This window comes from Ischnura elegans, chromosome 8 (assembly GCF_921293095.1).
Source record: "Ischnura elegans chromosome 8, ioIscEleg1.1, whole genome shotgun sequence".
NCBI lineage: Eukaryota > Metazoa > Arthropoda > Insecta > Odonata > Coenagrionidae > Ischnura > Ischnura elegans.
This window is the reverse complement of record NC_060253.1, coordinates 108,091,865-108,115,912: the sequence shown is the minus strand read 5'-3', so window position 1 is coordinate 108,115,912 and position 24,048 is coordinate 108,091,865. Positions and strand designations below refer to the sequence as shown.

General features: G+C 41.2%; 1 protein-coding gene across 4 annotated transcripts in view; it reads right to left on the bottom strand.

Annotated features, from left to right (window-relative positions):
* Positions 1 to 24,048, bottom strand: part of LOC124163821 — a 187,144-nt gene that overhangs the window by 20,637 nt on the left and 142,459 nt on the right. For 3 of the 4 annotated variants that reach the window (XM_046540919.1, XM_046540920.1, XM_046540922.1), the window contains 4 exons: positions 11,129 to 20,653; positions 9,714 to 9,826; positions 7,775 to 7,801; positions 196 to 4,782 (listed from right to left, as the gene is read on the bottom strand). In XM_046540919.1, coding sequence (XP_046396875.1) covers positions 196 to 4,782; positions 7,775 to 7,801; positions 9,714 to 9,826; positions 11,129 to 20,653 — 14,252 coding nt within the window. The remainder of the gene's footprint in view (positions 1 to 195; positions 4,783 to 7,774; positions 7,802 to 9,713; positions 9,827 to 11,128; positions 20,654 to 24,048) is intronic. The other variant, XM_046540921.1, reaches the window with a different exon arrangement.

The following is a 24,048-nucleotide window of genomic DNA, read 5'->3' as shown; positions in this document are numbered from 1 at the left end:
TGAAAATTATGCAGAAACTTCCGTGTTTTCTTATTTTAAACTTAAGAGAGAATGACTGAATATGGGAGATCAATTATTGTTGTACCCTTGCATCTAACAAATTCTTCCGATGACTTACGATTTTGGGTCAGAGTGAATTTTAGATAGAGCCAGAGGGATGGTTGATACGTAGTTGAAAGTATATAGAATACTCACCCCATAGTAACTGGATGAATCAGCAGCCACTGATGGCAATGTAGTACTCTCTGCTTCTTCTATTGGTCCATCTCCTCCAATGGTTACAGCTGCAGACTGGTTATCCAGGTCAACAAGCTCAGGGTTAGGCAGGGGCCCAGTTTGATCATTATGTTCAATTGCACTGTATGGTACACTGGTTGGCATTGCATTGTTGTCGTACACGAAGTCAAGAGGCCCCGTTCCTAATTGCTGGAGCATTGCCATCTCCTCGTCTGTGGCTCCCATGGCACGTTGCAATTCCGCCAAACCTTCCCCAAAGAGCCCAACACCTCCATACTCCTCTTCAGGGGCCGTGGCTCCAGCTTGCATTCGGGATGAATCAAATCCAGGGACATCTTCTCCAAGGATCCTATTCACGGAATCCAGGATCGATCCAAGACTTGGGTTTGGAGGGGACGGATTGGGAGTCGAAGGATGTGCGACCGGGGTGGGGTCTTCGTAGGAGGGCACGCGTGGTATCGGGGAGAGGGAATGCTGAGGATCGGTCCAAGGAATGGGGTTGGGGGGTTGGTAACGCCACAGACCGGGCGAGGGTGGAGGGTTTGGGTCGGTGATCGGAGCCTCCCATCCCCCGTACACGCCCCAACCGTCCAGCTGCTGCGTTGGATGCATCTGCGTGGTGATGCTAGGTTGTTGCGGTGGCATCGCAGAGGGTGGTGCGGGAGGAGGTGGGGGAACCTGCTGAGGCACTACTCCAGTGTTCCACTCGTACATCATGTTATAGTTTGATGGTGGGGGTGCTAGGGGTTGAGCAAACTCCTGAGATGGAGCTACTGCTGGTGTTTCAGGCCAGACTGGAACTGCTTCATCTTCGCCGTTTTTTGTGCCCTCGATGACCGTCGCGGATTCGGGCGCCGCCGCGACGGTGGCTTCCGGGGACACCTTGGTGATGCTGCTCTCTGCCTCCTGTGCTGGTGCAGGCTGGTTGTCGCCCTGTTCAGATTTCTCTCGCTCACTTGCTGTCTGACCGATGAGGGAGCTATCGGCGATGTCTTTTGGAATGGGCACTTTTGATCCTTCTGGCTGACTTACATCGCTTGTGATGACTCTGGAGGAAGAAGCATTTTCAGGAACAGTTAGTGGTGCCACGACTTCCTTTCGAACTTGGACCTCTGTCTTGCCTTGATCCTCCTTTGGGGGAATTTTGCTGGCTTCTGGAGGAGAAGCATCTACTTTTTCGCTTTCAACCATGGACTTGGATGAATTGTCCTTTTTTGATACCTTATCTTCTTCATCACCTTCTTTGGTCTCGAGGTCTGGTGGCTTCTTTTCTGCTGGCTTTCTTTCCCCCGATTTCTTCTCCGGGGACTTTTTTTCTGGAGGCTTCTTTTCGGGTGCCTTTTTTTCTGGGGTCTTCTTGTCTGAAGACTTTTTCTCCTGCAAGTTTTTTTCCTGTAAGTTTTTTTCCTGCAAGTTTTTTTCCTGCAGGTTTTTCTCTGTCAAGTTTTTTGGCTGCTGGTTTTTCTCTGTCAAGTTTTTTTCCTGCGTCTTTTTCTCTGGTGACTTCTTCTCTGACTTTTTTTCCGCAGTCTTTTTTTCTGGAGACTTTTTCTCAGGTGATGGCTTCACTTTTGCAGATGATGTCTTTGCATCACCATCATTCTCCGAAGCTGCACTTTTCCCCTTCTTATCTTGAGGACTAGATTTCTCACATGACTCAACCTTCGAGGTGCTAGCTGCATCACTTTTCTCACTCTTTTCTTTCTCCGAAGCAGCCTCATTGCTTTCTTTCCCCTTTAAATCTCCATCACTTTTCTTTTTGGAGGTCTTCCCTTCTCCATCATCCTTCTTCTCTTTGTCTCCCTTGCCTCCATCGCTGGACTTGGGAGCACTTGTTTTCTCTGACTCTTTACCTTTCCCCAATGTACTCTCACTTTCCTTTCCACTGCTTTTCCCACCTTTCTTAGCTGATTCGGCCATTTTCCCTTCTCCAGGCCCCTCCTCTTCATCACCCCCTTTCTTGTCTTTTGATTTTTCACCTTCCACTGACTCTTTGGAAGCATCTTTCTTCTCTTGAGCCAACTTCAAGTTGTTCTGATGCTTACGACTCATTCCGTGCTTGACAAGGTTAAAAGCAGATGAATAAGACATTTCGCAAACTTCGCACCAAAAGTTCTCAACTACCTTCTTCACTTCCTGCTTCTTCTTCTTTTTGGAAATCTTTTTGCTCACCTTACCCTTGGGACCTTTGGTGCCTCTCAGTTTGCTGTCTTTTCCTTCATCCTCGTCATCCTCCTCCTCTTCCTCTTTCTCACTCTCTTCTTCTTTGGCATCATCTTTCTCCTCCGACTCCTCAGGTTTGACTTCTGCAGCATCTTTAGGCTTCTCCTCCTCCATCTCTTTCACAACAGGAGCAGGTTCTTCCTCAGGCTTCTCGACAGCAGCCCCTTTCTTCTCTTTGGCAGGCACTGAGACTTCCTCTTCCTTCTTTGAAACGGGCGACTTTCCCTTATCATCCTTTGTAATTTCTTTATCCTTGGAGGAAGCACCTTTGCCTTGAGCTGATCCTCGTGTGACCTTGGGTTCTATCTCGGGGGCAGCAGCAAGTGGCATTTCTTCAGCCTTTGGACTGCTTGGTCTTTCCTGAGACGCACCCTTTCTCTTGCCCTGTCTTGGGGTGACGGGGGTGGAATCGGCCTTCTCCTGAGTGACCTTTGGGCTCACTTCACTCGCTGGTGCGGCCGGTGTTGCTGCCTTGGTTGAACTCTTTCCTCTCCTACCCCTCTTCCCCCTCACTTCGCTCCCCGAAGTGTCCTCCTTCTCATTCTCTTCCTCCTTCACAACGGACACACTTTCCGGTTCATCTGCTAATTTTGGAGCTTCCTTTTCAACTTCCACTTCAGCTTCCTTGACAACTGGAATGGGACTCTCTTCTGTCTCAGTTTTAACTTTAACTTCGTCACAAGCCGTTTCCTCAGCATTGTCCTCTTTCTTTGTTTGATCGTCCTTCTTTTCCTCCCCCTCACTGGCCACATCATCATCTCCCTTGGTTCCACGCGTACTTCGCACACCTTTTGGAGATTTCCCTCTTGTGCTGGCAGTGGCCCCCTTCTTTCCTCCCTTTCTCTTTGGTGTCTCCGATTCGATTACAGGCTCTTCTGCTTCCACTTCAACTTTGTTCTTCTTGGCGACGTGCCCACCAGAAGAACTTCCTCGTGTCCTCTTACCAGTGGTCAAGATGATTGTCTCTTCTGGCTCAGGGGTCTCGGGCCTTTCTTCGACTTCTGCGGTTGTTTCCTTGGCTGGTGCCTTCTCTGCCGTATCCTCAACTACGACTTCTGCCGGAACCTGTACCTTGTCTTCAGGTTCTGGAACCTTCTCTTCAACTTCAACCTTCACGGGCATTTCAACCACTTCCTCCTTCACCTCCACTGGAGGTTCATCCACCGGCTTCACAATTTCTTCCTCCGTGATAGTTACAGTGGTTTCACTCTCAGTGAAAACAGCAACTTCGGCATCAGCAGTTTCAGAAACAACAGGTTCCTCCACTTCCACTGTAATGTCCACCTTTGCAATCTCCACAGCATCCACCACAATGGCTTCTGATGCCCCCTCCTCCTCTTCCTCCTCGGGCTCCACCGGAGTCAGCACGGGGATGTCATCATCCTTGGTGGGAGGACTGGCCACTGGCTCTTCCTTTTGCAGCTGAGGCATGTCCGGCTCCTGAGGAGGCTGAGATTCCATCTCCTTGCCATCGGATACCATTCCCTCTTGGCTTTCCTCATCTTTCTTCACCACTTCTTCCTCGACATCCTCTTCCTCCTCCTCCTCCTCTTCCTCCTCTTCTTCATCCTCTCCTTCCTCATCCATCTTTCTCCCCACTGCACTAGGGGCAGTAGCCCTCCTCGCATGAACTGGTGTGCCCCTGGGCGATGGGTTGCTACCGCATACCCTCACGTGCTTCTCCATGGATGTGGCATACGTGAAATTCTTACCACAATGAGGACAAGCGTGAACTGGTCTCACACCGCTGGATGATGTCAACCTGATGCCATCGCTAGATGGTGCAGCTGGCGTCTGCCGACGAAACACACATTTCTTTCCATGACGTTCGCAAGATGAGGCATTGTCAAACACAGCTCCACAGCCCTTGCACACATAAGGCTCTCCAGGCACACTCGGTGCAACGGAGCTAACTGGGTGCTGATTGACAGGCGACGACCCTGGTCTCACTCTCTTGCTGGCGCTGTACTTGTCTCCTTCAGGGCTATAAGCCTCTCCCACAGCCTCTCCAAACCTCCTCTTCAACGTGAAATCTGGAGTGGTTGTCGCAGATCTGCTCTTGGAGCCGGGGGGACGACCTCGTGCTTTCTTTATTGCACCCTGGGGACTGGATCCACCGGCAATGGGGCTGCCTGATAGCAAGGGTTGCTGGGGCATGGCCACAGATGTAGATGGGACGGCCATGCCTTCGATGTTGAGAGGGGTGGGCGGAACTGGATTCTTGGGTGGCCTTCCCCTCTTGGCTGCTGTTGGTGGAGCACCTTTGACACCAAGAGGCGCCTTGTAGCCGCTCACTCTCACAAAGTTTCCAGAGAAGGATACCTACAATTCAAGATAAAAAATATACACTTGATATTCAATAGATATTAAAAATTTAAAAAGGACCTAAAAGATGAAAATCACCTTTTTGGTACTCTATGATCTTAGTCCCCTTGATACACAGTTGATTATCATTTTAGCATTATTTTTGTAATACTTGTGTTAATGCTAATTTAAATAATAAAACACAATATTCAGATAAAAAAGCTTGAAGAAGATATTTAAATGGTCAGAAATAGGTTAAATCAGTAACATATATTCATGATATAATTATGAGATAGATTTAAATAACTTCTTTGAGAATTCATGTTCTTTCCCATAGATTTATACCACAATTTATGATAGAATTAAATTTTAATCTTCTTCTTATAAGTTTGGAGATGAGCACCATAAAGAATTAAATATCTCAAGCAATAGAGCAAAACAATTTTTTAAAGGGAAAGAATTCTGTTCACTTTATGATAATCCAACTAGGAATTACAGCATCTAATATTTCTAGTAAAAAATATGATACATTTCTCATAACATTGATATTGTAAAACACTCAATTAAACATCAATACTTGAGATAAAGAATATAATGAAACAATAAATAAAATTTGAAATTATCAGTACACGAGAACAAGCAATGTTGAAAATGCATATGTATACATGCATAATGCATGACGTAGAAATGAACAGCTTAAAAATGGTTGAATAAATAAAATTAAAAAAACATCGACTAAACATCCAATAATGACGACATAAAAAAGCAAATACTTCATTGCTATGCCTTTGAAAAGAATAAATACAAAATAGGCTATATCTAAGGATCATAAAAATAATTTATGTTGGGAGGGAACTAGAGGTTATGGTCCACATTTGAAATACTCGCTACATAGAGACTTTCATTGGCCAATCCAAAATCATTTTCCTGTATGATTAAAGGTAATTAGAATCTTGAGAGCTTGATTACATACTAAGAATATTAAGGATGAAGAAGTTAGATTCATCATTTGATGATTACAATTCACTTCTGCAAGGTTTGTACCACCACAACATTCTATTTTTAATATTCCTTGACAAAGTGTGTACCACAGTACTTGGCAACCACAAAATTCACTCAAACAGATTGAAGCTACGGTTTAAAACATCAACTCTGTAAAATCTGACCAAACATCTTTTAATATAACACAAAGTAAGGAGGAACACTATTTATCTAAAATCTTTTTTAAATAAAAGTAACCGAGGGAGGCTAGATGTGGAGGAGGGGAATTCTTTTTCAAAATTATATTAATTCAGGAAAATTAAATAAAATTACTGTCGTAGAGAGGTACATTGTTTTCAGCCTCGGTAGCAAAAATGAAATACAGTTATAAATTGAAAAAAAAAAAATCAATCATAAAATGAGACTTAAAGGCATTTAGGACACATATGGGGGTAAAAGTAAATGAATATTAAAATGATAAATAAAAAAATAATTGACTCAATAATAAATTACAGACAGAGAATTACTAACCAATATGAGAGAAATATTGGTAAAGATAGCAAAAAATAATAACTTGAAGGCCTAATTTGTGGATCCTGTAGATATGGACTTCTCATTGGACGTCATAAGCTTCATCAAAAACTTGGTTTGAGCACTTAGTTAGACAAGGATTTTAACAATTTTATGAGATTTTTTAAAGTTACCAACTCCTTAGATTATGGTACACTAATCCCTTAGTAATATGTACCAGGTAAATTTGTTAATGGCCCCAAGAATTTACTCCTTCTCAATTTTCACGAACGATTTTCATAAACTACTTAACAACTGAATACTTAAGACAGGCAAAGCTTTAACAGGCTCATAAAAATATGTATTTAACTAAAGACATTGCAGCAGGTCATTATCAATACCCAGTTTGAATACATCATAAATCTGAGAGATCTATTAAGTAATTGGATTGGCTTTTATTATAAAATTCCGCCACTGATTCCATGCACAAGGCATCCGTTTTTTTTATTTTCAACGTTTCTATTGAAAGAATATTTAAAAAATTATTCATGAAGTCTTTGCATTCAAAAATTTTCCATAGCTAATGGAAATAACATACATTTATATTTGTAAATATAGCAGTGAGATGAGAAATTTTAAAATACATTAATAATCATTCTAAGGCGAGAGAGTTGAGGATAGATAGTAGAAAAAAAAGTAGGATCTACATCGGTTGGCTTCAAAAGAAAAGTCAAAATAAGGAATGAGAATAAAACATATGAAGTTCATTTATGATTTCACAGAGCAAAATTTATTGTTAGTCTTAATAGTTAATTCATTGTTAAAATTTGACCTCATCTAATGAATTAGATTAATTTTTCTAAACATCCATTATTTAAAATCTAAATAGGCATTACACCTATTATTAGAGGTTCTGCATGAGGCTTATCATTTATCAGGCTTCACATTAAAATCAAGAGAAAGATTTTTCATTGATCTCTCAATCATAAATTGTTGACGCCAGTAAATTAAAGTAATTTTCCTCATAATATGTACCAAGAGGAGGGAAAAATGATTTCTGGTACAAGATTAAATTTGGCTCCATGATTAAAATCCAGAAAAAATGCTTAAACAACTCTACAGCAAAGTTAACATCAATTATAGGAAAGCCAAGTCAAGAAAAAAGGGTATCTTCAGCTCACACAGGAGTAATGCTTCTTTAATACCAAAACCTTCCCTCTGCTTCACAATAATTTAAGTTAAACCAGACGGCTTTTCATAATACATAGCTTTTTACCAAGGGCTTGAATCAACACTACCGGCCTTAGGAAAAACAAAATTTGAGAAGGGTTATGACCAGTCTAGTACACGAGCTAACGGAAAAAGAAATAAGAATTGCTAAAAAAACAAGATATAAGAGGTAAAAATAGAAATATTTAAGTGAATACATAAGGTGCCATGCATATGAATATGCCAAAAAAGAGATAACGATGCACAACCAAAAGATAAGAATACACAAGAGAACAATCCCAAATACTACCTTGAATCTTTTCCTTAAGAGGTGATTCTGTGAAAAAGGAAAGACATTTATTATGAAGAAGTATTCACTACATTGGAAAAGAGAATCATACTGGTATGTATTGAAATACTTGAATGATCGAGTCATTTTGTTACTTTACAAGAGAGCTACTAACAGTTCAATTGAAATAACTAAAATACGTAGTGGTTTAGTTGTTTCTAACCAAACCCCATTTAAACCTCATTTACCTTCCATACTCATCTCATTAAAAGGAAAGTAGATACGAATTTGCTGCTAAGAAACTGAGATTTAACTACCATTCTGCTTCTTGAAATGCATTTCCATGACACAACTGATGAAATGAAGGGACCAATACTAATTAATTTGTAACCCAAAATTGTTTTCTTAAAAATAGTTCTCATTATTCGGTAATACTCCTCAAATATTTCATTGATGCATGACCCTCATCCTTGGCATGGCATGCCCTGATCAAATTCTAGCAATTAAATTCTTGTAATAAGTGGGCAATACCACTACAATGTTTTTTTCTTCATAGAAAGCACAGTGATGTCTTTCAGTACATGATTTTTTAAAAATCATTCTTGACTGTCTCTTTTGAAATTTACTGTCACAGGTATGCTATGTAATGCATAGTTTACGTATGGCCTATGGCCTTTTATTCCAAATTGAGATAATTACAAATATTAATTAGTATAGTTACCAGGAACTGGTAGAGCAAGAAACATGCCTACTACATAATTTTAATAGGAAAACTCGAAATGATTACATTATTATTATTACAATGATATTATTATGGGATTACACCATATCTATCCAATATGAAAGCAATTTTATAACACGAGAGACACTGAGGTACTACAGTTTTCCTTCAAAAAAAATTTCACAGAAAATTGCCAATAAAAACTTTGTTTCACGAGAGCTAAGGAAATATTAAACTCATATACTGCACAATAAATACTATAGTGGCTTCCTTTAATTTAATTAATCAATGCCCAAGACCTGTTCATCAAAACAATTAGGGCAAATGTGTTAAATGAAATGGTTTCACTACATGTGTAAAACATTATTCAAAGAACAAAATATTAGTTTATAGGAAACAAAGACACACACAGTGAAAAACAGTTATGGCCAACACACCGCGTTTGAAAATTTGCTTTGAATAGTATTCACTTCCAAAGAGCCATATTTGAGAACCAAATAGGTAAAAGCATCATTAATTCTCATGAACATGGAAAAAACCTAAATCACTCCCATCATATCATATTAACAAATATCATACGACTTATGTACATGCATTCAGAGAACTGTGTATGAAATTAAACAGGAATCATTGAGAACCCAAATTGACCATCTCAGCACGTTCCTGCTACAAGCCCCAAACGCATGCACTAAAAGGTCACACAGTCTTTGAAGGAAAAGGTTGGCATCATGGAAAAGGATAGAGATCACAACACGAACCAAACCATTATAATGGGAAAGTCACACATTTAGCAGCAATTTTAGCTATCCATGAAGTGCGGTGAGTCCCCTTTTAACATCACTTACCATTCCAGGCAAATGTGATGATAAGCAAAATGACGTCAATTGAAGCATAATCTCCCATTAGAAACAATACAAAACGTAAAATTCAGTTCCAAACCTTCGCCCTTACCATGGGTAAAAATTTTTGCAACCCACTACTGGAGCATTTTTTAATGATTTGAATGCCAAGTTATGGCTTAAAACCAAATTCCATCTTCACATACAACATTAGCAGCAGCATGGTGCTGCTCTACAAGAAATGTTGATTGACCCCAGAGGAAATAAAAAAGATAGCTCACTTTGAACCCACATGAAAATAGATTACACAACCTTGTAATCAGGGCTATATTTACATGAACATTAATAGAAATAACATTGTTCACCAACCAGCTAATATTACCACTGACAAGAAACTCACACTGTGGATGGTGGCCTGGCTTCTTGTTTTGATTTCATCTTCATTAAACTGGATTACCCTGCGTGTTGCTCTCTTGGCTGGAAGGTTTGCGATCATTCGCTGGATACTATCACCTAAAGAAAATGATTAACACCATACTGTTATTGGAATGTTTTGCTACTTCAAGAATTCCTAAAACAAAAAGTGCTTATGAATTTGCACATTGGTAGGTAACATAAATAACTGAAATTAACATCTTGCAAAGGAAGAAAGAACAGATCCTTAGCAATAATGATGAATAATTATAACATGCAGATCATAAATCATGCATTTGAGGGTCTTCAACCCAAAGGTGGTTCATGGTGCATACTTGCATCTATTTTATTTTTGCTGCCAAAGGATATGTTACTGATGCAAATTCGATTTATACTAAAAAAAAAGGCATTCTGCAAGTATTTCAATTTCAATTCTTTAACACAGCAAAATTCAACAGTGTTAAAAAAATTATGGGACTTCATCATGATAGTTCAGAAAGGAAAGGCATACGCAAGTTCCAAAATTATTTATTGATGCCTCAATTATTTATTGATGATTGAAACATCAATAAAAAAAATGTGGAATCTACCATTATCTTTCTTTTCTAAACTATCCTAAACATGGTACACAAAACTTGAACATGAGAAAATCATAAATAAGAAATGTAAACCATGAAACATTTTGGTAATTCCCTTCAGGTGGTGCATAGCTAATGGACTTTTCCTTCAGTGCAGAAGAAGCAGGCTACATATACTTACAGAAACCAATTTAAATTAAACAGAAAATGGCAAAATAATACGAACAACTACTTTATACTCATGACATAGAAATGATATACAAATTTGAAAAGGAAGCAATAAGAACAATCCCAAAATATTTTTTTTCAATTGTGTGACAGAATCACTACAAAATTACTTGCAACATTTAAAAGACCTTTTGGATAACTTGAGCCATGCAATTGCTTCATCAGGCATCAATACCTATCCCAAGCAGCAATTAATATCACCATGGAAGATGATAAACATCTCTAGTTATGGTCACAATCAGTGGGGAATAAAGATTACATCTTGTCATCGGGGCCACAATCAATAGTTAGGAAAATTTAATCGAGGATGCCCCGTGATATCTCATGTTTAAAATGAGGATGATATTTCAAAAAATTATCAAAGCATGATAGTACTAGAAGACAGACCAGAAACACTATGATACATCTAGGTGGAGCATGGTAGATAGCTCTTAGTATCACCAGAGTTTGGTGATACTAGTAATACTTGCCAATGTAAATTTAAGATTGAAACTGAGAGGGCTAAATACTAAATGTTTTCCATTTTTTGAGGGGGCCACTTTACCCTCCTAATCACAATACTTTTTATGGAGTGTCTTAAAAAAATTAAACTTACTATCAGTTCCCCTGTTGTGACGAGCTCGATGCATTTTCACCGGACTGCTTGGAATGTTTCTCTTCATGCCCCTTCGGCCCCTCTGCCTCCTCCTGCGGCTCCCAAATGGCCTCCACTTCCGAGAGTTACGCCTCGATGAGGCAGCAGGCGAGCTTCCCCCAGCCCAAGCTGCCCATGCCAGGTCTCCGCCACACTCCAGCATGTGGCTGTGCAGATCTGGCAACGAGGGACACACCCTGGAGCACTTGGTGCATCGTGCTGACGGCGATTCCATCCCATTGTTGAGGGTAGGGGGCACAGATGGTGCAGACAGGAGGGCTCCCCTTGGACCCAGGGGCCTTCTGCATAGTAAATCCCCGAGGAATGATACTGCGACACTGGCAGATCCGGGAGAAAGTTTCGGCGTGCCTGGAAGCACAATGGCTCCATCTTCAACTTCTAGGTGCGTGCACCACACATTTGGATGCCTGGCGAGTTTGTGATCTTCCAAAGCCCAGAGATCACAGAATCTGGATGCGCAAGCACAGCAAATGTAACTGCGAGGCCTGACCCATTCCCCACTGAGACCCGACCATTCACCCTCAACAACTTCTTCCTCTGGTTCTTCCTTTGTCTTTGCTTCATCTTTCTTAACCTGATCTCCTGCTTTGCTAGTCTCGACAAGAGCCAAGGTCTCGGGAAATGCTGGCCTCTGCTCTGGGTCCGGCTCTAGAGCTGGAGTGCTGTTTACTTTCCTCTGGTTGTTCCTGACCACAAGTTGTGTTGATATATCCCAATATGACATCTGCTGAAAATCTTTTGGGAAGTTGTATTTTTCCCAAATAGGTTCAACTTTCACTTCTTCATCATTGTCATTTTCATTGCCAGCTCCCTTGGCATCCTCTTTAGAATGTTTATCTGAACTGTTTTGTTTACGAAGTTTGCCATCAAGGTGATTTAGAAGATTCTCTCTTATGTTACTGGCAAGTCGAGTATAAAACAATGTTTCAGGGTCATTTGCAGAGGGCTGAGTGGTAGGTTGGTATGGGCAGGGTGAAGGGACTGATGAGGATGAGGATGAGGACGGCTCCCCATCCAAAAGATCTCTGTGTCCTCTCTCAGATGACTGTGACACCACAACAGGACTTTGGCTTCGGCTGCTACTCTCGCTATCTCTTCCACCAGATTGTCCTTTGCTGGTTGCTGCTGCCCCCGCCTTTCGACCGACAACTTTAGTCTGAGTTGCTCCATGAGCCAGCCTACGATGCCTACACATGTTGACATAATTGGTGAACATTTTCTGGCACACACCACATGTGTACCTAAACTCTTCCTCTTCTCCTTGAGTTGAGGCTGCCGCTTGAGCCGCTTCAGTCTGTCTCCGACTTTCTGTTGAAGGAGCTACTGCTGCAGCAGCAGCCCTGACTAGGTCTGCATCTTCCTCTTCCTCCTCTTCATCCGAGTGTTCAGCACCCTTACGACGAGATCTGTGCTCTTCAGCATGCTCTTCCAAGGCTAGGCTGGTAGGAAGCCTCTCACCACACAGCGCACACGAGTGGTACATTTCCTTGTGGATCGATGCCATGTGAGACCGCAAATCCTCGAGTTGAGCAAACGACGGGGTTTCTCTGATTGGAGTTTCTGGCGTGTCCTCAGCAGTCTCACAGAGGTAGCAAGGGTGTGGGCCAGGCGAGGACTCGTGCAATTTACGATGCCTCCTCCTCACTGCGGCCGATGAAAATCTCTTATCACAATAGGCACATAAATACACAGTGGGCGTTGGAGAAGATGGATGCAGCTTAGGAGTGGGAGTGGGTTTTATGGCTACAGCCGGAGGAAGCACATGATGGGCAGCAGCATGCTGACGAAGAAGACTCGGCCTGTTGGATCCACACTGGTGCTCCATCAAGTGAGCCTTTAACTTCCTCTTTTCATCAAAACATACTCCACACGTGTGGCAGCGAAAAAGGTCTCTCAATAATGTCCTTCGGCCACCACTTCCTTTCTCGGAATCCCTTTCTGGAGATTTAATTTCACTAGTTGGTAATGTGGTGTGAACATAAGGACGTCTTGCACCACTGCCGCCGGTAACTGACATCCTGTCACCCACCACAATTCCACAGTTGGATAGGTCTCTTTCCGAAAGATGACAATAGTTGATGTGAGCACGCAAGTAGTGGCGTTTCAGACTGAAAGCTCTTCTGTAAACACCAGAGCATATATCGCAAGCAAACAGCTTTCCTCCAGCCCCACCCTGGCCGCCACCGGACATGACAACATGGGCCTCCTCAATACGGAAGTTGTATTTATCAGGCGGAGGAGTTTCGGCACGCCCTCCTTTCCTTCCGGGTCCAGTTCTCATGGGGGGAATCGGTGGAGGAGTAGACGAAGGGAGAGAGAGGGAGGATGGAGTTGCCTGTTTAGATGGTGATCCTTCAGAAAGGGGCTGTGACAATGAAGAAACACTCCTAGGAGGCAAATCATGCTTAACTCCTTCAACACCTGAGGTAGGCCACTGCTCTTCCCCCGGCCTATATCCATTTGGTCCATAGAAGTTAGGTATAATAACTCCACCGGGAAGCAAGTTTGGTCCTGCAGTGGTAGTACGAGATGCTCCAGAAGTGGGCACCAGCTCCAGGGAGCTCATGGCTGAAGATGGCCTTGGAACTGGATAATTCTGGACAGATTGATTTGCCTGGCTAGCAACAATTGTCCTAGGTGGAATACCAGTTTGCATAAAGCCTGAGAGGATAGGGCTCTCTCTAGGTCGCCTCTCCATCATAGGATCCCTGGGCGGCTCACTGCTGCATCTCACGACCTGTCCCACTCCTGCATCTCCTGCCTCTCGGCCTTCCTCGGCACTGCTCTGCGATGTTCTTCCACTAGGGGGAGTACTTGGAGAGCCAGTGGTATACTCTCTTCCAAATATCAATGGCAAGTTCGGTACCACTATTCCACCAGGGAGAACAGCACCTCTACCATCAGGTAATGTTTGCTGAGTCTGCTGCGCTGGTGTCTTTGGAGATGATGACCTGGACTTCACCAGATTTACAGGGAAATTCTGACGTGAAGACTGCTGAGCACTCGAGGATGGAATCACAGGAGGTGGGGTGGGTGTGGATGCTGGCTGTCTACACATAGTGAGGTTCATGGCAGTGTCACTTGGTTGGGTAGAACTACTTGTAGATTTAGCCAAATTCAAGGCACTGCTGCTGTTCTTTGACATGGCATATGAAATTGCATTTGCATTAGTAAAATTAGGAGCTCCAGGAAAGCTGGTAGAAGGGTGAACAAATGGGTGTCTAAAAGATTGAGGGGATTCTCTACGTCCCCTTGGCAGTGGTGGGCTGCTGAGGTCCTCTGGCATGAGGTCAACACCCCTTCTGTCTCGCCCAGAATGAGAGGGAGGTGATACTGATCGACTGCAACGAGGTTCCGCTGGAGGCTTGGGCCTAATAGGAGGACCATACCCTGAATAAGGAGGAGGCCACATATGTACTGAGGGAAGTGACCTCCAGTCTCCAGGTGTCCAAGTTCCCAAAGGATGTCCATCGACTTGGACAGAAAGTTTATCCGCTTCTTGACTGCCCCACCTAGGGGGAGGGGCATTCCTTGCTTTACCAGTCCCTTTTTTCCTCTTCTCACCCTCACCTTCAGGCATTTGCTCTGTTACTGGAGTCTTCCTTCCAGCCAAGTAAGTTTCCATGCCACTAGGCTTAGCACCTGACCTCACATGGGCCTCACTAGGCATGGCCCACTGAGGCATACCACTGCTTCCCATCTGCAAAACCAATGGAGAAGCCTGAGCCCTGTGGTCCATGGAAGTTCCTTCCCCTGATCTGTTACCAATGCCCACAAGCACTTCCAGTGAATTTCTGAAATTTTGCTGTGCCATAAATGCTTGCTCCAACATATTCATGGGCACCGGGTATTCAGGAGTTTTTGATGGTGGAGGCATTGACGATGGACGTCCATGCTTCCTGGATCCAGAATCTGTCTTTTCTCTTGCTGGCTTCTTCACAGCAGGTTCCATGGTAATGGTCACAGGTGGTGGTGTTGGCTTTGGTGCTGCTCGAGGAGATTCTCTCAAAAGTTCTACTTCTCCAACTTTAGCCACAAATTCCCAGCTTTCCGTGTTTCCTGGAGGAAATTTACTCACACCGGAGGGACCATCAGTATGAACACCTTCTGGAAAATTTTTGGGGTCGTGAGGCATTAGATCCTTCCTAGGTCCCTCAGTAGAAACACTAATACTTGAAAACATTGGTGAAGAACTGGAAGTTTTTCTCATTAGTGACAATGGTGAACCAGTAGAACCAACTGGCTCCCTCATCACTTCAACATCATTGACCTTCACTATATCCTTTCCCTTCTCTTCGGCAACCCTGATCACCTCCAAAAGCTTAGAGGAACTGCCGGAGCTGGAGGTATTTATAGTGCTTATGGAAAGCACATCCTCAGCATACTCAAGTCTCTTACTATCACCATCTGTTGGCTTGCTGAACGGCTCTGTACTCACTTCCACAGTTTTCCTCTTCACTTCAACCTGTTTCTCTTCCCTCTTGACAACTTTAGGATTACTCTTTTCCTTTGCATCATCTACTTTTGCCACAACCTTGATCGGAGAGGTTGTAGGTGGTTTATAACCTGCACGAGTTCGCGTGGTTGGGCCAACTGCAGATGGGGATGGAACTGCAGGTTTCTCTTTTCCAGTATTTCTTTTCATTTTGGGGAATTTGAAGCTGGGATTATCTTTGTAATCTTCCACAGATCTCTTGTCAGCCTCAGTTGCTAATTTGCTATCCTGTTCTTTCACTAATGCCGCTGCTGTCTCAAGTTTATTCACACTTAATGGTGAAGGTTTATCAGCTGGATTTGTTTGACCATCACTTACTTTAATAGAAATGAGACTATCCTTTGAAGATTCTACACTTTTTGAGCTAAGGTCCATAACAGCACATGTATCCAAGACAATTCCTGTCTCTTTGTTTGGTACCACAGGTTTTTCTGCCAAAGGCAACTCAGCAGCAATAACTATTTCTGGTTGTACACTAGGTAAACTTCTTGTGGCTTCCACAGATGTAGACAGAGTTATTTCTGTCTTCCCAAGGGCAATTTCAACTCCTTGTCTGGGAGGTAACTGATTCTGGTCCTTAACAGGTACAGTCTCACTTTCTGGAATAACTTTAGTTTTCTTAAATATTCTTTGGTCATCTTTCATAATAAGATTTTTCCTACGTGATGCTTTGGCCACTCCCATCTCTATTAATCCAGGCATCTTCTTTGGTGATGAAGATGACTCCTTAGGCGTTGAATCTGGAGCACCACTCTGCTTCTGTTGCCTCATTTGATTGGCAACAGCTAGCTTCTCTGTGATGCCTAGAATCGACTTATCTCTTGAATGCCTTAGGTCACCTCGCTTTTTTAATTTACTGCTGTCAGGTTCAGTGGACAAAACAACATTCTCAGCCTTCAACTCTCCAATGACAGGAGATTTCATCACATCTTGTGAAAGAACAGATGTCTTCTCTTTCTCCATTGGGTTTTGAGACGATAAAGTGTCATTTTCATGTTTAACATTTGCGGAAGATATAGCAGAGGGCTTCCCTTCATCTCCATCTTTCACAGAAGTATTTGCCACATCCTTTCCACTTTCTTTTTCTCCATCTTTCTCAACATTTTTAGCAGAAGCTTCCTCAGATTTTTCTGTTATGTTCTTGCCTAAAAGTTTTTCACTAATGGGTGCAGCTTCAGAAATACTTTTACCATTTTCGTTGTGCGACTGTTCAAGATTGTTTTCCCCATTGGAATGTTCAACATTTGCTGCATTCAAAAGATCAGGAATAGGACCCTGTAGAGAACTGCTAGACTCTATTTTAGACATAGTAGTACCTAGAGAGGCATCCGTTAAGACCAAAGCTGAATCTGTACTTTGCCCCTCATTTTTAAAATCTGAAACATCAGCAGACTTTTTAGCATCAAGATTTAACTCTGCTGAAATACCAACAGCAGATTTCATTTCAGACGCACTAGGAATTACTTCACTGTCTTTATCAGAGGTAGAAATACTTTCACTTTTGCTATGCAATATTTTTTCTTGATCTTCAACCTTTGATGTAGTATTGTTGTTCAGATGGGTTGCTGAAGGAAATTTCTTTATTTGGCTATCACTAGCTCCAACATTAACAAATGGAGGTTCAATTTTATCTTGTTTTGGCAGAAAGGCTTTTGGATCTGAAGTTTTAACTTTTCTAATATCAGTAGCTCCTTCAGACACTCTAACTGATTGTAGAAGGGCAGCTGAAGGTAAAGGACTTCTTTCTGTGTTTCCTTTTCCTTCAGATGATTTTACAAGTTTCTGTAAAGGTTCTTTATCAGCAGACTTATCATTCTGCCCTGACTGCTCCTCTAACATATCTTTAGAAACCAGAGGTTTTTCAGAGCAGTTAACATTTGTACGTTCCAAACTTGGCTTGCTTATCCCTTTAACAACATTTTGATCTAATTTAGCCTCCAAACTAGAAACAGAAGATACATTTTCATCAGGTTTCTTTTTAGAAAGCTCAACACCCTTGGAATGGGGTTTTTCGTTCACTACCCTTTCATTTGACTTTGGGGTGCCATTGCCACCCTTGACAAAAAGCGAGTCTCCTTCCTGCGCTAGGTTAACCTCACCTTCTGATACAATTGGAATGTTTCCTTCAAATTTTTCCTCTGTTTTTGAGTCCTCTTTTGTTTTTGGATGATGCAATGATACTCCTTGTACTTCAACAGACACAGGTGCTGAACTTTTAGACTCATCTGTCACAACAGGAGTATCAGGAGCCTTATTGACCAATTCTACATCACCCACACTTTCCTTCAGATCAGGTACAGAACTTATGCTAACACCACCACTACAGCTCTCTTTGGATGACCTTCCTGACGATGAAGACAAGTCACCACTTAAACTCTCCAAAGGATTTTCCTCGGGAGGTTGCATTTTTACACCCGGCTGTTCTTGCATTTTATCAGGATTTGCTTTTTGAGGCATCAGTGGAGGAGCAACTGCATCTCTGGATGTGTCCACCTCTTTTGTACACTGCAAATGCGCCAACTGTTGATTTGCTTTCACTTGACTAGCATGGGCTACTTCACTACCTAACTTGAACATATTATCACTATCATTTGTCTTTTTTGGGTCACTGTCAGCATCAACTTTAGACAACCTGACTTTTGCTGATTGATCTTGGACAACCTTAATTTTTGGTGATGACTGCAATAACTCATCGTCACACTCATGAGTTTTTATTTTATGCTCCTCAATCAGAATGGGCTTTGAGAAGTCTATATTTAATTCCTGAGATGGTTGAGAGGAGGACTGAGTACTAGCAGATAGTGCTGCTTTTTCAACTAATTCATCAGCTGTCTTCTTTGATGATTTATCGGGAGCATCATGTTTTTTATCACTTTGGTCTCCACAAGCAGATGCACCAATGACCTTGATAGATTGCTTTGAGTCAAGCGATGGCGATTGAGCAGATGACACACAAATTTTACGACCTTTAACTTGATTTACTTTGTCGTCATCCTTGACAGCCATGCTAATCTGCTCCTCTATTTTCACAGAAACATTTTTACAACTTTCACTATTTTCACTGGAATGCACATCAATCAATGCACTACTCTTATCCATACCCTCTCCTAAGTTTTTATTCATAGTTTTTTCGCTCGAGTTTACACTGCTGTTCGTAGGTTCTATTTTATCAATGGAGGTTTTTGATTTTTGCTCAGTGCTGTCCCCTGCAGTTTTCACCGATGCAGATGACCCAACTGAGGCATTTGAGGTACTCCCCACAATAGTAGGCACCTTGCCAGAATGAATTTCAGCTTTGAGATCACAATCAGTTTTATTAGGGACTAATGCTGCCTTTTCTTCACTGGGAGACGAATCAATTTCACGCAACAATGCCCCCTTCGGTTGCCCATCAGAAAGAGAACCTCTTTCATTATTGTCTAAGTTTCCTATTTTTGAAGCCTTATCTAAATTTTTCCAAATCTCATCTATAATTTGTACCCGGGATGGAGAATTAACACTAGTTGCATTATTACTCACCAAATTCTGGGCATTTTTATCACTTTTAGCGAGACCTAAAAGATCAGGTTCACAGTCTTTAATTTGGCTTTTCGACATCTCCTTGCCATCAGCTTTCACAGATATGCTTTTACTTTCAGCATTGGCAGTTGATACAGACACTACTGAGACTGATTCAGAATCAACCGACTGAGATCGTTTACTCTCATTCATTAAATCACCATCTCCACCACCAATTTTACTCAAAGACACATTTTCAGGCATTTTTCTTTCTTTAACAACTACTTTTTCCTCCCCTTTAACAGCACTCTCACCGCTTAAATGGACTTGCACTTTAGTATCCTTGTGCTTATCATTGATTTTGTTCTCTTCTGAGAGAAGTAAGTCTTTTTTATCACTAGCCTGGAGACAAAATTTCTCTGAATGCGAGTCCCCTTCAGTCAACACAGCAGATGCCCCGGTTGCAATTAACTTTCCCTGATCGTGGCAAAGTTTTTCAGCTGTAGGCATACTGGTTTCAATCACAGATTTCTTCTCAACACAAACATTTTTCTGAAAATCTTTACTACCTGTAGCTTTCATAGCTGCTACATCACCACCTTCATTTCTGATTAATCTACTGGAATCCTGACTCTCGCGAAGCTCAAATGATTTATCATGGCTGCTAGTGTCCTCACTACTCTTTCTTTTGTCTGCCGCAGATTCATTTCCCGTGCTACACATTTCGTCACTACTAACCGCAGCCCTTACTCCCATCACTTTTTGAGAATTGAGATCAGCTTTGTCCTTTAAATCCTCGGAGGAGTCTCTGTGGGATGACACGTTTAACTTCACATCAACATTCTCATGCCCTCTGTCTTTTTTCCGGTCCATACTCCCTAATACATTAGATGTTCTCTCAACAGACCTCCCCTCAAGGTTAATAGATATGTTCAAAGAACTTTGTCCACTACTACTGCTTGATTGTAATGTACTTTTATTATCTGGCAGTGGGGAGCTCACTATTTCCTGGCTAGCTTCTGGTGGCAGACTGGCAGTGTTATTGACAACACTAGCTGAGCCAAGAGAATCACAGTCTTTAGGTGGCACAATCCCACCTTTGCAAGTGGGACTTACCTTTGAGGATGGGGTATCACTATCACCTTTTAAGGGGCCAATGTTCTCTAATGGTCTCTTCACTGGTTTATCCACTTTGATGGCCTCAGGCTTATCACATATTGCATGACTCCGGGTAGTGCTGGAGCCATTATCAAAGGTACTGGTTGACACTGGTGCACCCTTCTCCTTCTCTTCCTCATCTGCCGTCCCCTCCTTCTGAGGGCGATCCTCTTTTCTGCCGCTAGCTTCATCTGCCATGACTAGGACCTTGGGCAGGTTGGCAGCTGGTGGAGGGATCATCAGGGAAGAGTTGTCCTCCTTCCCAACGAGCGAGTCCTTTCCTGCCTCCGCTTTCTCAACAGTCATTCTCTCTCCTGCAAGAGACAAAAAATAAAAATAATAATAGTAATAATAATAATGATGTTGGACTAGAAAAAATACAAAATCATACATGATGCCCACTTTTGCTCAAGTTAAAACAAATCTTCAAGGAGAGTTTTAAGCATCACTGGACCATGTTTGTACAGCATATTTGCACAGTAAGCATGTATTTAAAAATATATTAATTAACTTATTCCAATACTACAATTGTATGCTTTATTTATCAAATGTGGTAACAAATTCACAAAACATCGGAAATGCTGTAATTTTCAAGGAGTTTGAATAAATAAAAAAAAATGCAAAAATGATATTGAGCCCCAAAAAAATTGAGAATTATAAATAGAAAACAAATAGAGGGTCACACGGGATTCAAATCCTGATGTCAGTATAAAGAGATTATTATGAGTTAGGCATGTAAGGAAATTTCAAGTAGAAATTCCTAAGTTCATGGCCATAATTCCCAATATTTCATTGTAATATTCCATTCTGTATGCAGAATCGCCACTCAAAGATATATGAAAAAGCCGAAGTGATTAGCATAAAATTTTTTGAAGGACCTCAGAAATTTTTGTTTGTGATTAACTCTAGTGCTAGACCGAAATGGAAACAAAAACTTTTTAATGTTCCCAACTTTCACTGCATCGGTTTCAACTGTTTCTGTTTGTCATCAGTGAAAATGAGTTGTGAGGCAAGAATATATATGCACTGACAAAAAATAATGTGCAGAGAGATAGAAACATGGCTGGACAAGCGTGTAAAAAATTTCTAAATTCCACAAAACTTTTTTTGGTAATCCTTCACTGGTGTCAACACTCACATTCATTCTCCGGGGGAAATAGAACTTCTCTCAAAATTCCCTAACTCATAATTAACTTTGTGGTATTCCATTTTAAGTTTTCTTGGATATTCCACTATTACTTATGCCACTACTAAGCTGGATTTTATTGAGAATTTCAAAAATATGACACATGTCAAGCTCTTCCTTAATACTAGAATGTCGGACTGGGTCAAATTGACCCAATAGAGAATATTCATGTTGATAATTTAAAAAAATTACAATTTTTAGCCTCACACATTTTAAATGAAAAATTTTAGCCTCACATTCCTTGACTTTTAATTATTTCCATGGATTTACCTCAGTGCACAATTTTGGCCTGATAGCATTATTTTTGCAACCTGGAAAATGAAACCTTTTTCAAATGGAAAGTTTTTCATTTTGTTCAGTATTTTTTGTTTAATTGTAATAGTGGTATCTTGTTTTCTGTCTTCTTAACTATGCCTCTTCGATTTTAAGTAACATCATCATTCTGAATCCCTCAATCTCTCTCTCTATCTGGAAAATTTTGCAATCGAAGGTATGTAATTCAATTTTTTTATCCATGGGGAAAATAACGGGCGCATAAAAAACCAATAAACCACTATGGATTTTTGCATCATAAATGTAATTTTAAACTTTTGTTTTAAACATGATGCCATTTAAATTCATTGTAGCTCCCAAATCCTTCAATGAAAGGGAGATTGATTGTCACAAATTTGTGGACATTAGTTTCCCATAAATCCTTAGGAACTGTTGAAAAATTAATATTTTTTGTTTTTCGTCAAGCCATATTTCCTCCTTTCTTCCCAAATACTTTCTAAACAATATTAATTAAAAATCTAGGAATAAATTACAGGTTTTGAGTTAAATGTGTAACCCTAGTCATATTGGGTGAAATTGACTCGCATGGGCACAATAGGGTGTAAGGTTTGGTCAGGCAGGCTAGTGTTAAACATCTGTTCAAGTGACTAGGACTTTGTGTCCACCACTGTCAATCCTCAATCAAGTCCCTCCTCCCCCATGAAAATATTTGGTCACGTTCACCCTCAGCCCACAGACTCCACGATCTTTGACCTCCACGCCACTGTTTTTTCTCTTTATTTATTTCCTATTTTCCCCCTCCCCCTTTAACATAAGTACAATAACACACTTGACATGGGATAAAAGTAGTATTTACCCTGGAGAATGACTTTCGAGTACTGAAATTGGTAGAGGTATACCAATAAGTTGTGTGGAATCCAAAAATTCTCAATATATTGACACAGCCAAGGATTCGAGGTTCCACAAAGTATACTTGCAAGGAATTGAAGATGCACGAGTTAGAAATATGGAAGGGAAAGATAAAACGTATGTACTAACAGATAAATATGATGTGTTAAGTTAATGAATGCAATTATTACAACCTTCCATACATATCTTGGAAATTCGATGGACTATAAGAAAAATAAAATTTTTTGAATAGGCTTCACTGCTACTCCCACGTGATAAAAGTGAATCATGAGCCTCAATGATTCAGTCTACCACTAATGTAAATATTAATGTTTTATAAGTGTGAATCTGGTATGTCATATGGATGAAGTATCTCGAGCATTTAACATTTTTCAAAGCCATAATATCGGTTAAAGCCACACATAGAGCAACAAAGTTCACAATCGAAATTCGAGATCCATTAGGGTATTGGCTAACAAGCATGGATAGCGAGCATCGAAATGAATCACAGTTTTCATTTAAAATAAAATTATACCCTAGACGATTTCACCTAAGATCCTAGTAAAACAATCAATAAAATCAAATTAAATAATATTCCTCCGCAATCCTTTTCGATGAAACCAGTTCTGAGTAGCTGGAGGTTCTGAAAACACGGAAATGCAGTGACCATTCATACTTATCCATTACAACAGAATCGCAATACTTTGAACGACGAGATAAAACGAAGCTATAATTACGATAATTACTTAAAATTTCCCATTAATCTGAGACACAAGTCGAAAGCGGCGCATGAGACAGAAGGTCCTAAGGCGAAGGCAATGCAGAATACAACGGTGCGTCGGGGGTTGCCTAACACGCGCCGAACTGAATGTATGCAACCCGACGCACGCGGTGACAGGCGGAGCTGAGGAACTGCTAAGGCGCTACGGATACACGCAATTTTCACACTTTTACGCCATCGACAACGCACATGCAAGATGCCACGTAAGGATATAGGAAAACAACATGGGAGTGACCACGCTGGGTCATTCCTAAATACCCTTTCGACGCCCCAATTAGTGCGAAGTGAGACACAGAATATGATGAAGTCGTAGCGTCGGATTCGTGATAAGGACACTTCGAATGAAGAACAAAAAAAAAAAAATTTTGGAAAGGCAAAAAGTCACAAACGTAGTACGCAATTTAAAAATGGCCAAGGAATAGCTATCTAAATGTTACAAACGGCGGATACAAAAGATAATTTCAACAGAAAGAGGTATCCAAACTTGATCTCAAACACTCGAAGGAAATGGCCGCTACGGAGGGCATTTATAACATCTCAATTAGGTTACCTATAATTTATAAATATAGATACCTATAACC